Source organism: Bos indicus, chromosome 22 (assembly GCF_029378745.1).
Source record: "Bos indicus isolate NIAB-ARS_2022 breed Sahiwal x Tharparkar chromosome 22, NIAB-ARS_B.indTharparkar_mat_pri_1.0, whole genome shotgun sequence".
NCBI classification, from domain to species: domain Eukaryota; kingdom Metazoa; phylum Chordata; class Mammalia; order Artiodactyla; family Bovidae; genus Bos; species Bos indicus.
The window spans coordinates 10,253,928-10,269,612 of NC_091781.1; the positions used below are offsets into that span (position 1 = coordinate 10,253,928).

General features: G+C 39.1%; 1 protein-coding gene across 27 annotated transcripts in view; it reads left to right on the forward strand.

Moving 5' to 3' along the window:
• The window catches only part of LRRFIP2 (LRR binding FLII interacting protein 2), a 109,864-nt gene that overhangs the window by 11,235 nt on the left and 82,944 nt on the right, over positions 1-15,685 (forward strand). For all 27 annotated transcript variants that reach the window (XM_070776021.1, XM_070776025.1, XM_070776040.1 and 24 more), the window contains exon 2: positions 13,482-13,625. In XM_070776021.1, the coding sequence (XP_070632122.1) occupies positions 13,536-13,625 (90 nt within the window). In that variant the 5' untranslated portion in view covers positions 13,482-13,535. The remainder of the gene's footprint in view (positions 1-13,481; positions 13,626-15,685) is intronic.

Genomic DNA, 15,685 nt, shown 5'->3' on the forward strand with positions numbered 1-15,685 from the left:
GTAAAAGAGAAATATATCCATGGTGTGAAATATGGCCTCCCTCCCATCTAGGCAGCTGGGGGTGAAACCGTGGGAACTTCATCAACATGGGGTCAAGAGAGACTAAATTCAGATTAAAAACCAGGGCCAGCTCAGCTCATATTAAAAAGAAGTCTCAAAGGCTGTGGAGATTTGGGCGATGCTGCCCTCTGTTATGTCTCTGGAACCAGTGACTGCTTCAGTCTGTAGCTTTCTTCCTGGGATGCCCGTCACCCTGGGATGGCTTGATCCCGTTCACCTCTTCGGTCTTGGATTTATTTCCTGTATGCTATGTTTCCTTCTTTTTGATTTTCTCTTTCATTAGAGAGGTACCTTTAGTAACTTATTAACATAGGGTGTAAAAGATAAGTTTTTTGAAAACATGGTAGCCTGAAGTCTTTTGTAATCAAGTTTGAGAATAGACCCTGGGAGAGAAAATGGCAACCCACTCCAGTATTCTCGCCTGGAAAAATCCCATGGACAGAGGAGCCTGGCAGGCTACAGTCCATGGGTCACAAAAAGTCGGGCATGACTGAGTGACTAACCCACACACACAGCTGAGCGTGCATGCATAAGAACAGAATGGTGTGGCTGGGCTTAAGCCACACAGAGGGTCTGTAATCTTCTTTCAGGAATGTGAAGGCATCACTCTTGTCTTCTTGTTGCCAGAATTATTTTTCTTTCCGGAAGACTGAAAGCATTCTAATTGTTAATCCTTTATCTGTGACCTGATCTTTTCATCCCTGGAAAGCTTGTAAAATCATTCTTGTTCCCATGTTTGAAATTAACTATAAGAATTCCCTATGAAATACCTTGGTGTAGATTCAGGACTTGTACATTCTGTAGGCCTTTTGAATCTGGTGACCCATGGCCTTAACTTCAGGAAAGTTATTACTTTTAAAAATTAATTTGGCTGCAGTGGATCTTAGTTGCAGCCTGTGGGATCTTGGTTGTCGCATGCGGGACCTAGTTCCCTGACCAGGGATCAGACCCAGGCCCCCTGCGTCGGAGAGTGGAGTCTTAGCCACTGGACCGCCAGGGAAGTCCCAGAGAAGTTATTAATGATTTCTTTTTCTTTGTGTGTGCGAATGTCAGTATGTGTTGGGGGGTTGGGGGTAGTGGATGAGCAGGTATGGGAAGGTCTGTTCGTGTTTATAAAAAGGAGCCCACCAAGTGTTGGTATTGAGTCTTTTATGAGCAGAAGTACTGTGTCTGGAGTGGCCCTCGTTGCCTGTGTCTTTGGATTGGAGTGGCACATGGATCCCCGACTCTCACAGCTGTGCTCTCTTCTCTAATCCTTCCCTCACGAACACTGTACTTATATCATATTTTACCTGTTGGCTTCTTCCTTTTATGAGCCTAATCAGTACCTTGCCTGCCATTTCAGGGAATTATTTTGTCTTTCTGAGACAAGTTTAAGCTACACAAACCTGACCAGCATGGCCCAAGAGAAGGGAAATGTTGGCATCTTCCTTTCTGCTATAAAAGTACCTGTGCCACCACTGTTTTTCCCCCAGTGGGTGAATGCATGGTGGAAGAGTCATAGGGATCTAAAGAGAAACCCAGAATTTCAAAGAATTTTGCTCTAATCATAAAAACATGTAGAGTTGAACATTGATGTCTTACCCAAGACTTGGTAACATTAATGGTTACTTCTTTGTTCTAATTTTGACTTATTGATTCCAGTCAGAGTTGTCATTTTATTACATTTTTAAGGTTAATCTAATGGTGTTCATTCTTTTTAAAATTAATAATGTGTTTTTCGTTTACTTAGAATTTCGTTGTGTCCATAAGAGTCTTGGTTGGTGTGAAATCTGTGAGAAAATTATGATTTTACCAGATATAACCAACATAAATTTTTATAGTCCTACTTTGTAGTACTCAGGTCAAATGAATCTTCCCCCTTCATCAACTTAATACAGTGTCAAAGCTGATTATTCTTTGCATGTTTTCATACTATGAGGTAGCCCCAGAATTATAGCTTTAGTAGCTTAAATCAGTTTTTGGTAAGGTGATTATCTACAATATATAAAGCTTAAGAAAAAATAATTTTTATACAGTTTCCTTTGCCATTTATTATTCATATGTACAAAATTTTACATAATTTCAATCACACTTTACATGCCATTTTGTCACCTTTTTATACCTTGTAGGCATGATATCAAACTTGTCCCTGTCTTTATTTGCTTCCCATGAGTTTTCTAATGCCATAATTTATTGAATCATGTTGACTGGCCTTGACTTAAAGCTATTGTCAGTTTGGGTCATTTTCAGCTTAGTGTTTTGTTTTGCTATAGATTAAAAAGAAATTAAAATGATTGTCTTTATTCATGTAATTTTTTCTTTTGTTGTATTATGTTCTAAGTTTTCTTTTTTTAACTAATAGAATAGAGTTAATGTGAGTATTGTCAGTAGAATTCACTCCCAGTCAGAAGGAGAAACTAAAGTCTAAAGCTAATTACCCCCCTCTTTGGGACTTAATTCTGATCCCTTCTATTTTATTATCAGTGGCAGATATCCTATTCTTCTATCATATTTTGATTTTTACTTTTTTTCATGAAAGTATTTCAGTTATAATTACACATATTTCAAAAAGAAAACACACCCTTGTAAGTTTAGTAGGAGGACAGGTAGTTCTTTTTACTGTTGCTTCATACCTAGGATTAGATCTGATAGACAGAGTACCTGAAGAACTGTGGACAGGTCCGTGACATTGTACAGGAGGCAGTGATCAAGACCATCCCCAAGAAAAAGCAACGCAAAAGGGCAAAGTGGCTGTCTGGGGAGGCCTCACAAATAGCTGAGAAAAGAAGAGAGATGAAAGGCAGAGGGGAAAAGGAAAGGTATACCCATTTGAATGCAGAATTGCAAAGAACAGCAAGGAGAGATAAGAAAGCCTTCCTCAGTGATGAGTGCAAAGAGATAGAGGAAAATAAAATGGGAAAGACTAGAGATCTTCTTCAAGAAAATTAGAGCTACCAAGGGAACATTTCATGCAAAGATGGGCACAATAAAGGACAGAAATGGTATGGACCTAACAGAAGCAGAAGATATTAAGAAGAGGTGGTAAGAATACACAGAACTATACAAAAAAAGATCTTCATGACCCAGATAACCACAATGGTGTGATTACTCACCTAGAGCCAGACATCCTGGAATGCAAAGTCAAATGGGCCTTTGGAAGCATCACTACGAACTAGGCTAGTGGAGGTGATGGAATTCCAGTTGAGCTATTTCAAATCCTAAAAGATGATGCTGTTGAAAGTGCTCCACTAAATATGCCAGCAAATTTGGAAAACTCAGCAGTGGCCATGGGACTGGAAAAGGTCAGTTTTCATTCCACTCTCAAAGAAAGGCAATGCCAAAGAATGTTCAAACTACCGCACAATTGCGCTCATCTCACACACTAGCAAAGGCTCAAAATTCTCCAAGCCAGGCTTCAACAATACATGAACTGTGAAATTCAAGATGTTCAAGGTAGATTTAGAAAAGCCAGAGGAACCAGAGATCAAATTGCCAACATCCGCTGGATCATCAAAAAAGCAAGAGTTCCAGAAAAACATCTACTTCTGTTCTAGTGACTATGCCAAAGCCTTTGTTTTTGCTTTTTTTATATATATAAATTTATTTATTTTACTTGGAGGCTAATTACTTTACAATATTGTATTGGTTTTGGGATACATCAACATGAATCCGCCCCGGGCGTACACATGTTCCCCATCCTGAACCCCCCTCCCACCTCCCTCCCCTGCCAAAGCCTTTGACTGTGTGGATCACAATAAACTGTGGAAAATTCTGAAAAGAGATGGGAATACCAGACCACCTGACCTGCCTCTTGAGAAATCTGTATGCAGGCCAAGAAGCAAAAGTTAGAACTGGACATGAAACAACAGACTGGTTCCAAATCTGGAAAGGAGTACATCAAGGCTGTATATTGTCACCCTGCTTATTTAACTTATATGCAGAGTACATCATGTGAAATGCCAGGCTGGATGAAGCACAAGCTGGAATCAAGATTGCTGGCAGAAATATCAATAACCTCAGATATGCAGATGACACTACCCTTATGGCAGAAAGTGAAGAAGAACTAAAGAGCCTCTTGATGAAAGTGAAAGAGGAGAGTGAAAAAGTTGGCTTAAAGTTCAACATTCAGAAAACTAAGATCACGGCATCTGGTCCCATCACTTCATGGCAAATAGATGGGGAAACAGTGAGAGACTTTGTTTGTTTTGGTCCAGAATCACGGCAGATGGTGACTGCAGCCGTTAAATTAAAAGATGCTTGCTCCTTGGAAGAAAAGCTATGACCAACCTAGACAGCATATTAAAAAGCAGAGACATTACTTTGCCAACAAAGGTCCGTCTGGTCAAGGCTATGGTTTTTCCAGTGGTCATGTATGGATGTGAGAGTTGGACTATAAAGAAAGCTGAGTACTGAAGAATTGATGCTTTTGAACTGTGGTGTTGGAGAAGATTCTTGAGAGTCCCTTGGACTGCAAGGAGATCCAACCAGTCCATCCTAAAGGAAATGAGTCCTGAATATTCATTGGAAGTACTGATGGTGAAGCTGAAACTCCAATACTTTGGTCACCTGTTGCGAAGAACTGACTCATTGGAAAAGACCCTGATGCTGGGCAAGATTGAAGGCGTGAGGAGAAGGGGACAACAGAGGATGAGATGGTTGGATGGCATCACCAACTCGATGGACATGAGTTTGAGTAAACTCCGGGCTTTGGTGATGGACAGGGAGGCCTGGTGTGCTGCAGTAAATGGGGTCACAAACAGTCGGACACGACTGAGCAACTGAACTGAACATATCTAGTTAATTGGAAATAGAGAAAAATGCCTTCCTACAAAGTATGTAGGTCTGACGTTGGATTAGATTTAGGGTTAGATTTATGTTTGAAAATACACAGCTCCCCACCCACCTACCCACCCACTTGTGGCTCAACTGAGATTAACTTTAGCCACGGGATTTACTTCTGAGTTTTGCTTTGTCACCTCTTTTGCTATTGTGATTTCAAATTTTTTTTTTTTTTTTTTTTGGCATCAGTTACACCTTATATTTCTGAAACATTTTACAGTTTATAAAAACGTACTCAATATATCTACTTGATCTTTAAAATGACCCCTGTGATGGGAAAAGAAATTTAAATAGTTCAAGACTTGTTCATTGAAAATCACAAAATATTGGAGAAAGAAATTAAACAAGATCTGTATAAATGGCAAGACATTCCATGTTCATGTTTTGGAATATTAATATTGTTAAGATGACACTGCTGTACAAATTGATCTTGGACAGTGCAGAATTCAATTTTTGGTGCAGAAATATAGTCATGCTCATCTTAAAATTCGTATGGCAAGATAAGGGACCCAGAACAGTCATGAACAGCAATACAGTCTCAAAGAGGAACAAAGTTGGAGGGCTCATACTTCCTAATTTTAAAACTTACTTTAAAGCTACAGTAATCAAGACAGTGTAATACTGGCATAAGGATATACATATTAATCAATGGAATGGAATTGTGGGGCCAGAAATAAACCTTTACTTTTATATTCAGTTTATTTTTAACAAGGGTACTGAGACAGTTCAGGAGGGAAAGAACTGTCATACAAATGGTATTGGAAAGAGTAGATATCCACATGCAAAAGAATGAAGTTGGATCCCTGCATCACACCATATAAAAAAAAAAACTAACTCAGAATGGATTGTGTAAAAGCTAAAGCTACAAAACTCTTAGAAGAAAATGGAGTAAATCTTTGTCACCTTGGGGTAGACAGTGCTTTCTTAGCTATGCAGCATCAAAGTCTTACAACACAAGAAAAAAATAGGTGAATTGACTTCCTCAAAATAAAAACCTTTGTGCCTCAGAGAACACCATTCTCTGAATAGTGAGAAAGGATATGTAGACAGGACTTCCTGATATCCAGTGGTTAAGACTCTCACTTCTGCTGCACGGGGCATGGGTTTGATCTCTGGTCAGGGAACTAAGTTCCCACATGCCCTGCAGTGTGGCCAATAAATAAATTAATTATTTGATTAAAAAAAAGAAAGAATACATTAAAATGGTATAGCTACATTCTCTCTGACCTCTTTATGATTTTAATTTTCCTATTGTACTCTTTCTTCCACTTACAAGGCAATGATTAGTATGTACGTAGTGCCTTGCAGATTTTCAGTAGATCTTCATTGAAAGGGGGAAAATTAAAGGTATATGATTTCTTTTATTAAAATTTCCTAATTTTAGAATCTCCTTCATATTACATTAGAAAATCATATCCTTATTTCACACTTCTACATTTTTCTTTTGTTTAGGGTTTTATCACTTTTGTTTGGGTTTTTTTGTCACCTGAGCTTCTGTTTTTAACCCTAGTACTTCTGCTGTTTTCTTATTTTCTGCTTTATTTCACACTTTTAAGTGGGACCTATCTTCAATTGTATATAATTTTCTCTCTCCTTCCCATTCAGTCTCTGAACATGCGGCCATACATTTCTGAGATAATTAAAGATGTGGGGAAAGGAGTCCATTCAAATGGTACTACTTGAACATGATTTACTTCTTAGGACAAGCTGAGAATGCAGTTGTTGGTAAGAGTACATCTTCCTGATTTAGGTTCTGCACAGTTGATGATGTAGTATTATAAATCATGTTTAACATACAGCCCATTGGTGCTGCTGCTAAGTCACTTCAGTCGTGTCCGACTCTATGCGACCCCATAGACGGCAGCCCACCAGGCTCCCCTGTCCCTGGGATTCTCCAGGCAAGAACACTGGAGTGAGTTGCCATTTCCTTCTCCAATGCATGAAAGTGAAAAGTGAAAGTGAAGTCGCTCAGTCATGTCCGACTCTTCTCGACCCCATGAACTGCAGCCCACCAGGCTCCTCTGCCCATGGGATTTTCCAGGCAAGAGTACTGGAGTGGGGTGCCATTGCCTTCTCTGTACAGCCCATTAGAGTTCATTTATTGAATAACATTGTTAGCAAGGAAGGAAGTTCACCCCTGGCATGTACTCTTATGAAAAGAGGAAATGGAAAGATTATTGGTTGTATTGGGTATATAAGAATACTATGTATTCAAAATATTGGACTTTAAAAAACATTTTCGGTAATTCTTAGGAGGACTGAATGTGGGAGTAGGAGATGTGACTATACAAGTCTTTGACCTTTTATAGGCATTGTATTTTATAAAAGATGAGTTTAAATTAACCATTATAGGTTCTGATACTTTTCCTGAGATTTAGTTTGTATTTAGTATCTATCTATCTTTGTCCTGCCAGGCCGTCCAGTTTTGCCTCATATATGTATTTTTCATTTTTTACTCTGCCTCAAGTTCTGGGTGTTCCTTTTGTTGCTTTTGTGGGTTCTGTGTAATGGTCTCATCTAGATATTTCAGAATTGATGTCTCTGCAATCCCTCCCTCCCTTCCTTGCTTGCTTTTTTCTTTTCTTCTTTCCCCCTCTCCTCCCCCTGCTCTTTGTGCCCTTCCCCCTCCTCCTCTTTTTTTTTCTCTTTTAGTCCAGGAATTCATGTTCTCTCCTTTCCCCATAATCTTCCTAATGTGTGTGTAACTACTGGTATTCTTCTATACTGCGATTACCTCTGCCTTCCTTTTTATTTCAAATCAAGATTTTTTAATTGCAATTCCCAGTTGCCATGCCTTTTGTTCATGTAGTCATCTACCTTTGTCAACCAGTTACTTTTTTCCCAGCATTTTATTATAAAAAATCTCAAACATACAAAAAAGTTGAGGGAACTCCCTGGTGGTCTAGTAGTTAGGACTCCACACTTTCACTGCAGGGCCCAGGTTTGATTTCTGGTCAGGGAACTAAGATCTTGCAAGCTGCGTGGCACAGCTTAAAAAAAAAAGTTGACAGAGGTCTGTGAACACTCTTGTACCTACCACCTGGATTCTACGATTAATATTTTATTGTATGTTGTCACCCATGTAGTTCTTTCTCCATTCTCCTCTTATCCATTATTCCTTTTTATTTTCGGATGCATTTCAAAATAAGTAGAAGGTATCAGTATACTTCAACTCGAAATGTTTCAGTATGTGCATCATTGACTAGAGTTCAGTATTTGTTTGAAGGTCCTTTTCTTTTGAGGTGGAATTTACATAGAGATATACGCACAGATCTTAAGTGTACCATTTAAAGACCTTTGTCTTTCTAAGTCAATTTGTGTTCTAATAAGGTGACTAACACGCATTATACAGTTATACCTCTGAACTTGTGTATTCATTCAGATTTTCCAAAAAAGACTTTGAATACCACAGAGTACCTTAAAATGTTTTTTTAGCATGGCCAGCGATATCACAAGAAGCATACTGGTAGAAGCAATTTTGAGGATACTTTTGTTTAGTTAAAAATAAAAAATTTTAAAGAAAGGCTAGGAATGCCCTTTTGTCAGCTTCATAAGCTAAATATGTAAAAGAGCTGGTTAGTTCAAGACACTTGAAACATTTTGTCTGCTAAGTGCTTGCATTTATCTTAACTCACTTGAGCCTCACATTAGCCATGTCAGAGAGTGTAGACAGTTGTTATTTCTGCTCTTTGGGTGAAGAAAAGAAGGCGTAGGCAGCGGGAAGAGCAGAGCAGCAACTGGTCATGCAACCAGCTCAGAGCCTCTCGATTTAAATCTTATCCAGTGGCAGCAGCTCCAGTCGCTCTAATTACAGTTCAGCTGCCATTCTGGATCCTGGGATTTGCTTATAAGTAACTACCAAATGTTTTATTGTATGGACTTGGGTTACCTGTAATGGCAATGCTGACACAAAAGACTTAACACCAGTATGTTGAATTTTCTATGATGAAATATAATACTTACAATATAAGGGAACTGTACCCATCAGGATCCAGACAGAACTATCTAAGTGTGCTATATTTAGCATATGACACACTGATATTCTGTTCTCATAAAAGTGAACCGTATCATGATTGAAATGCCACTTAATGTGGCAAAATGCCTATTTTTCAGAAATGTATTGCATGAGAAGCTTATTGGAGAAGAGAAAGCCTTATTGATATATCTGTTTTGGAAGATTTATATTTCACAGCACCCTTTCTTTCCTTTAGGTAGACAAATACTTAATGACAAAACCATCTGGAGAAAATCAACTTGACATTGGATAAAGGAGTTCACAAAAATGCAGGCAGTTTTGTTCTTGTCAGGGGGTGTAAAGGTTTAGCTCTGGGTTTGGTTGATAGCACTAAGGAAAAGCTGGAAGAAATTAACATGGCTCCCAAAGAAAACTGTTCTTGAGAAAACCTCCTTGGAATAGAAATTTACTTTAGAATCCGAAACTGGAAATAATTTATTTGAGGTCACCTTCGAGTCTATCTTTAATTTTGTCATTTCATTGAAAGTAGTTTTCTATTGTCTATGCCAGAAATCTTATTTCTTTTAAGGTTTCCCCCTGTCGGTGATGTAGACTCTTCTAGAGTTATTAGAAGATGGTTACATAGGAACTGAAAACCTTACTTTTTTCTAATGTCAGTAAGGATGTCTCCTTACAGAATACAAACAATGTAATTTTTTCAAAAGCCCTCAATTGTTTTTTCAAATAGGTAATGACTGATCTGCCTCACGTGCAGGTGAAAAAGGTGGCGGGATCTGGCCAGTTATGCGTGAGAACCCCTGGGTGCCCTTGTAGATGGGTCTCAGAGGACACGGGAGACAGGAAGTCGTCTCCGCTTCCTCCCTGTGATCCTGCGCCTCCGTCCTTTTCGCTGTCATCTTTCTCTCAGGGTGGCTTAGCCTGGAGCTTGTTGAAACAGTTTTGGTTTTTAGGCATTTTTAAGAAAAGATAATTCTTAAAAAAAATTTTTTGTTTATTTATTTTTGGTGGTGCTGGGTCTTCGTTGCAGTGCACTGGCTTCTCATCGCAGTGGCTTTTCTTGTTGCAGAGCACAGGCTCTAGGGCGCTCGGGCTTCAGTAGTTAGGACGCGTGGGCTTAGATACTCCATGGCATGTGGGGATCTTCCTGGATCAGGGCTCGAACCCATGTCCCCTGCATTGGCAGGTGGATTCTTTACCACTGAGCCACTAGGGAAGCCCCCTAGCAAAGATAATTATTTAAATCTGTGTGCTAAGGAATATCCTGGCAGCTCTAAGGTCTAAGGCAGTGTATTAGTTGAGAAAGAAGGAAAATGGATTATGGGAAAAGAGGAGAAAGAAATCCTCTATTCAAAAGCATGCCACTGGTGGTGGTGTCAGACAGCGTGTCTCAGCTGGGTAGCATATTGGGCCTGATTTGGGTGCAATCCACTTTGGGGCCAGTTTATTCTCTGATATGAAAGCTTTTATTTTTAAATGCATCTCTTTCCCCCCAATACTATTGAAGTTTTAGAGAATCAAGAAGAAAAAACACTCTTCTAACAAAACTACTGTTAAACTTTGCTACAGTTCCAGCCAAATCTTTTTTTCTTCTCTAATTATTTTTGTGTATCTGGAATTGGAAAATGTCTATGTTTTGTATCCCACTTCTATGAAATGTCTTTCAGTGAGTCCTTGGAAAGTTGGCTGAAGGGCAAATATTGGATGATCCCAGAGAGCATCAGCTAAATTGTCACTCCACTCTGAAAAAGAACCTTCTGTTGCATGCTGCTTTTCTCTCAGTGGGTGACTGGTGTTTATACAGCATTACTATTAAACAAGTGAATGATCTTTAAAATGGTGTTGAGGCTAAGAATGATGGCATATTTCTGGGGAAAAAAAAAACCGTCTGTGCTTTCCAGAAATTGTCTTGATTGGTGGCTAGGATTTAATCATGTGCTGCCTTCCAATATACATTCTTATTTTTTTTTCTTCTGTTTCCTTTTAAATGAACCTTTTCTTGTATCAGTTCAGATGCTCAGTCATGTCAGACTCTTTGCAACTCCATGGACTGCATGGACTTTCTTGTATAGAGGTATATTTTCTATGGCAGAATCATAAAACTATCATCAGTCTTCATTCTGATTGACAAAGATAACAGGCAGCTGTGTAGGAGTAAAAAAAACGGAGTCAGCTAAGCTAGGAATGGCCTGAATTTTCATCAGAGAGAACTTTTTTGGGCAGAATGAATTGATGAGTTCTGTTTTATTTTGCTTGGATCAAGTAAGTTCATTCCAATACATTAAAGTCACTTATACTTTTAATATATTCAGTAGTGTATTCTATTAGGACAAACTTACTTGAGATTTTCTTTGTGGCTTGTCATCAAATGAAATTTTGCAGGTTTATGTATTTATTATTTATTTTGTTTGCTTGTGTCGGGTCTTAGTTGTAGCACGCAGGATCTTCTGTTGCTGTGCACAGGCTCTAGTCATGCCCTGTGGGCTTCAGTAGTGTGGCTCATGAGCTTAGTTGTTCCATGGCGTGTGGGATCCCAGTCCTCCAGGGCTCAAACTTGCGTCTTCTGCATTCTAGAAGGCTGATTCTTAACCACTGAACCACCAGGGAAGTCCCTCGCCAGTTTATTTTGTTAAAGCTAGGAAAAAACGAATGGATATTTCATTTAAAAAGCTACATGCCCAGGAATGTGTATAGGAGAGAAGGAGTCATGTAATTTGGGATACATTCTCTCACTAATGTCTTTAATTTCAAATACCCTGTGCTAGAAAGGTTAGATGGTCTTTATCGTCCTTGTTATTTAACCCTAGCAGATGACTTTTTTCTTCTCTCCTTTGTAAAAATGCATCTATTTTATAATAACAATAATAATAGGCCCATAGACATATTCTTAGTCATTGGCCTATCTCATCACTGTTTTGTTCATCACTGTATTTTTAATACCTCCTATAGTACCTACCTGGCAATGGCAGGCATTCAGGGTTTGTTGCCCTAGACGTTGTTGGTTGTCGTACTGTTCATGGGGTTGTTCTCAAGCCAAGAACACTGGAGCGGTTTACCATTCTCTCCTCCAGTTGACCACGTTTTGTCAGAATGCTCGACTATGATCCATCCGTCTTGGGTGGCCCTACACGGCATGGCTCACAGTTTCATTTAGTTACGCAAGCGCCTTTGCCACAACAAGACCGTGATCCATGAAGGGCAAAAGTGAAAAAGCTGGCTTAAAACTCAACATTGAGAAAACTAAGATCATGGCATCTGGTCCCATCACTTCATGGCAAATAGAAGGAGAAAAATTGGAAACAGTGACAGACTTTATTTTCTTGGGCTCCAGAATCACTGCAGACAGTGGCTGCAGCCACAGAATTAAAAGATGCTTGCTCCTTGAAAGGAAAGCTATGACAAACATAGGCAATGTATTGAAAAGCAGAGACATCATCTTGCTGACAAAATGTCCATATAGTCAAAAATACGATTTTTCCAGTAGTCATATACAGATGTGAGAGTTGGACTGTAAAGAAGGCTGAGTGCTGAAGAATTGATGCTTTTGAATTATGGTGCTGGGGAAGACTCTTGAGAGTCCCTTGGACAGCAGGGAGATCAAGCCAGTCAATCCTAAAGGAAATCAACCTTAAATATTCATTGGAAGGACTGATGCTGAAGCTCCAGTACTTTAGCCACCTGATGCGAGGAGCCAACTCATTGGAAAAGACCCTGATGCTGGGAAAGATTGAAGGCAAAAGGAGAAGGAGGCAGCAGAGGATGAGATGGTTAGATAGTTATCACTGACTCAATGGACATGAGTTTGAGCAAACTCCAGGAGAAAGTGAAGGACAGGGAAGCCTAGCATGCTGCAGTCTGTGGGATCGCAAAGAGTTGGACCCGACTTAAAGACTGAACAACAGATGTTGATGTTTATTGCTAATTGCAGAATAATAAACATTTTTTTTTAATGTGGTAACTTCCGTGGTGGCTTAGTGGTAAAGAATCCACCTGCCAATGCAGGAGGCGCAGGTTCGATCCCTGGGTCAGGAGTATCTCGTGGAGAAGGAAATGGCAACCCACTCCAGTATTTCTGCCTATAAAATCCCATTGACAAAGGAACCGGGCGGGCTCTAGTCTGTGGGGTTGCAGTTGGTCACAACTTAGCCACTATACAACAACGGTGGTTTAAGTGGAATTGTTTCTTGATTTACACTAAAAGCCAACTTGCCTTTGTAGCTTTAAGGCTCTGTATTAAACTTTGTTGAATATGTGCTCTCAAAGTCTTAGGCTGAATGACTTCTGTGAAATGTTTTTTTCTTTCTAGAATGGAAATAGATTTTAGAAATAGCTCTAGTAATTTTAAACTGTTAAGTAAAATTATTACTGTTCGCAGTTTTCTGAAGCTAATATAATATGTTCTCATAGATTGCTGTGGATAATATGGTGAAAAGCATAGAAGGTTTAGTAATTAGTATAAATTTAAATATTCTAAAATATATTTGGGAAAAAACTGATGGTGGAAGACAAAGTGGTGACTAATTTCAGTAATTGATACATATAGTTTCTCGTTGTTAAAAGTATAAATGAGTATTAAAACTATATAAAGAGAAACATCCTAAATTATTCTGTTTCTTTTTTATTTCAGGGCTGAAAACAGTGAAGTCACATTTCATTGTTTAAAGACTGTTTAGAAGACAAGATGGGGACTCCTGGTTCTGGAAGGAAAAGGACACCTGTGAAAGACCGATTTTCTGCAGAAGATGAAGCTTTGAGTAACATTGCCAGAGAGGTATGTCTAGAAAACCCCTCGCACACTGAGTTGTACGAAAGAGAATGCTGTAAAGGTGCTGGGGGGAGAAATACAGAGAGTCATTCATTGAGCCAGTTTAGAATGTTTGCTGTGAATTAGATGTTAAATACAGCCTCCAAAATATTGTACTAGAATAAAATGCAGTTACTATCTCTTTACTTGGGTATTTATTCAAGTTATGTAAAATTTTTCATTTTATTTTTGTGGTTTAGTTGACCTCCAGGGACTTGTCCTAATGTTTTGAAATTTATAATTAATCTTCATTATTGAAGCTTAAGGTAATTAGAATGTTGAAGATACGATAGATAGCTATATTGTAGAAATGCTCATTTGGACTCTACCGTTAATATATTCCAGGAAGCACAGTATAATTGTTGACAGAAACAGACCTTATTTGGTGTCTGGTCAGATTCAGCATCTTAGCAGTTTTTTAAATAACTCCAATGGAATTTTTGTGTTTAACTTTTAGCTAGTAATAGAGCTTCTGGAGCATTTTTGTTTTGGTTTGTTGACAACTCAGAAAAAAGGACAAAAAGGAAAGGAGTGTCACCTATTAGATCTCTGGCAGCATTTCCTGTTGCATATTGGACATGTTGGATAACTCCCAGCTGTGATTTCTCAGTGAGGAGCCAACTTGATTTCAGACTCTGTCTGCAGTTGCAGACCTGATCATATACTAACCTGGTAGAAGAAGCACTTAGAGCATTTTCAGATTGTATTCTTTGGGTGCGAATTGTTCCCTCATCACTTCCTCTTCGTTATTCTTAGTAAATAACTCATGTAAAACTAGTGCTGTTTCCTTTTGACATATCACACAGACTTTTTTCGCATTTAGCTCATTGTTACGTTTTTCCTTTTGTAAGCTACTTAGCTTTTGAATTAAAAGTCAAATTTTGTAGGAGGATATTTGAGGCAGAGGGAAGTTCTCTAAAATCTGATGACAAAACTGTGATAATACCTTAACAAAATTATTTTTAAAAATTGGTGAGATAGTTTTAGATAAAAAGGAAAAAGATATTTAAAATTGAAGCATTAGCTAACACTTCACAGTGATCTTAAGAATCTACTTGAATGAAGTATTTTGGAAGCCACACAGTTTAGTTGAAAATTGAAACTACTCAGAATATTTGATCCCAAAATCCACGGGATTTACATACCCAGATTTCTATAAGGGGAGGAAATCCCAGTATGTTTTAGGCTCTTTTTGTACTGTCACTAGATATTTTAATTCTTTTTTTGGATATGATGCTTCATTTACAAAACCGGGTATCATTCAAGCATCTAACCCTTGAGTGCTTCAGATCAGATCAGATCAGTCGCTCAGTCGTGTCCAACTCTTTGCAACCCCATGAATCGCAGCACGCCAGGCCTCCCTGTCCATCACCAACTCCGGGAGTTCACTCAGACCCACGCCCATCGAGTCAGTGATGCCATCCAGCCATCTCATCCTCTGTCATCCTCTTCTCCTCCTGCCCCCAATCCCTCCCAGCATCAGAGTCTTTTCCAGTGAGTCAACTCTTCGCATGAGGTGGCCAAAGTACTGGAGTTTCAGCTTTAGCATCATTCCTTCCAAAGAAATCCCAGGGCTGATCTCCTTCAGAATGGACTGGTTGGATCTCCTTGCAGTCCAAAGGACTCTCAAGAGTCTTCTCCAACACCACAGTTCAAAAGCATCAATTCTTCGGCGCTCAGCCTTCTTCACAGTCCAACTCTCACATCCATACATGACCACAGGAAAAACCATAGCCTTGACTAGACGAACCTTTGTTGGCAAAGTAATGTCTCTGCTTTTGAATATGCTATCTAGGTTGGTCGTAACTTTCCTTCCAAGGAGTAAGCGTCTTTTAATTTCATGGCTGCAGTCACCATCTGCAGTGATTTTGGAGCCCAGAAAAATAAAGTCTGACGCTGTTTCCACTGTTTCCCCATCTATTTCCCATGAAGTGGTGGGACTGGATGCCATGATCTTCGTTTTCCAACGTTTTCACTCTCCACTTTAACTTTCATCAAGAGGCTTTTGAGTTCTTCTTCACTTTCTG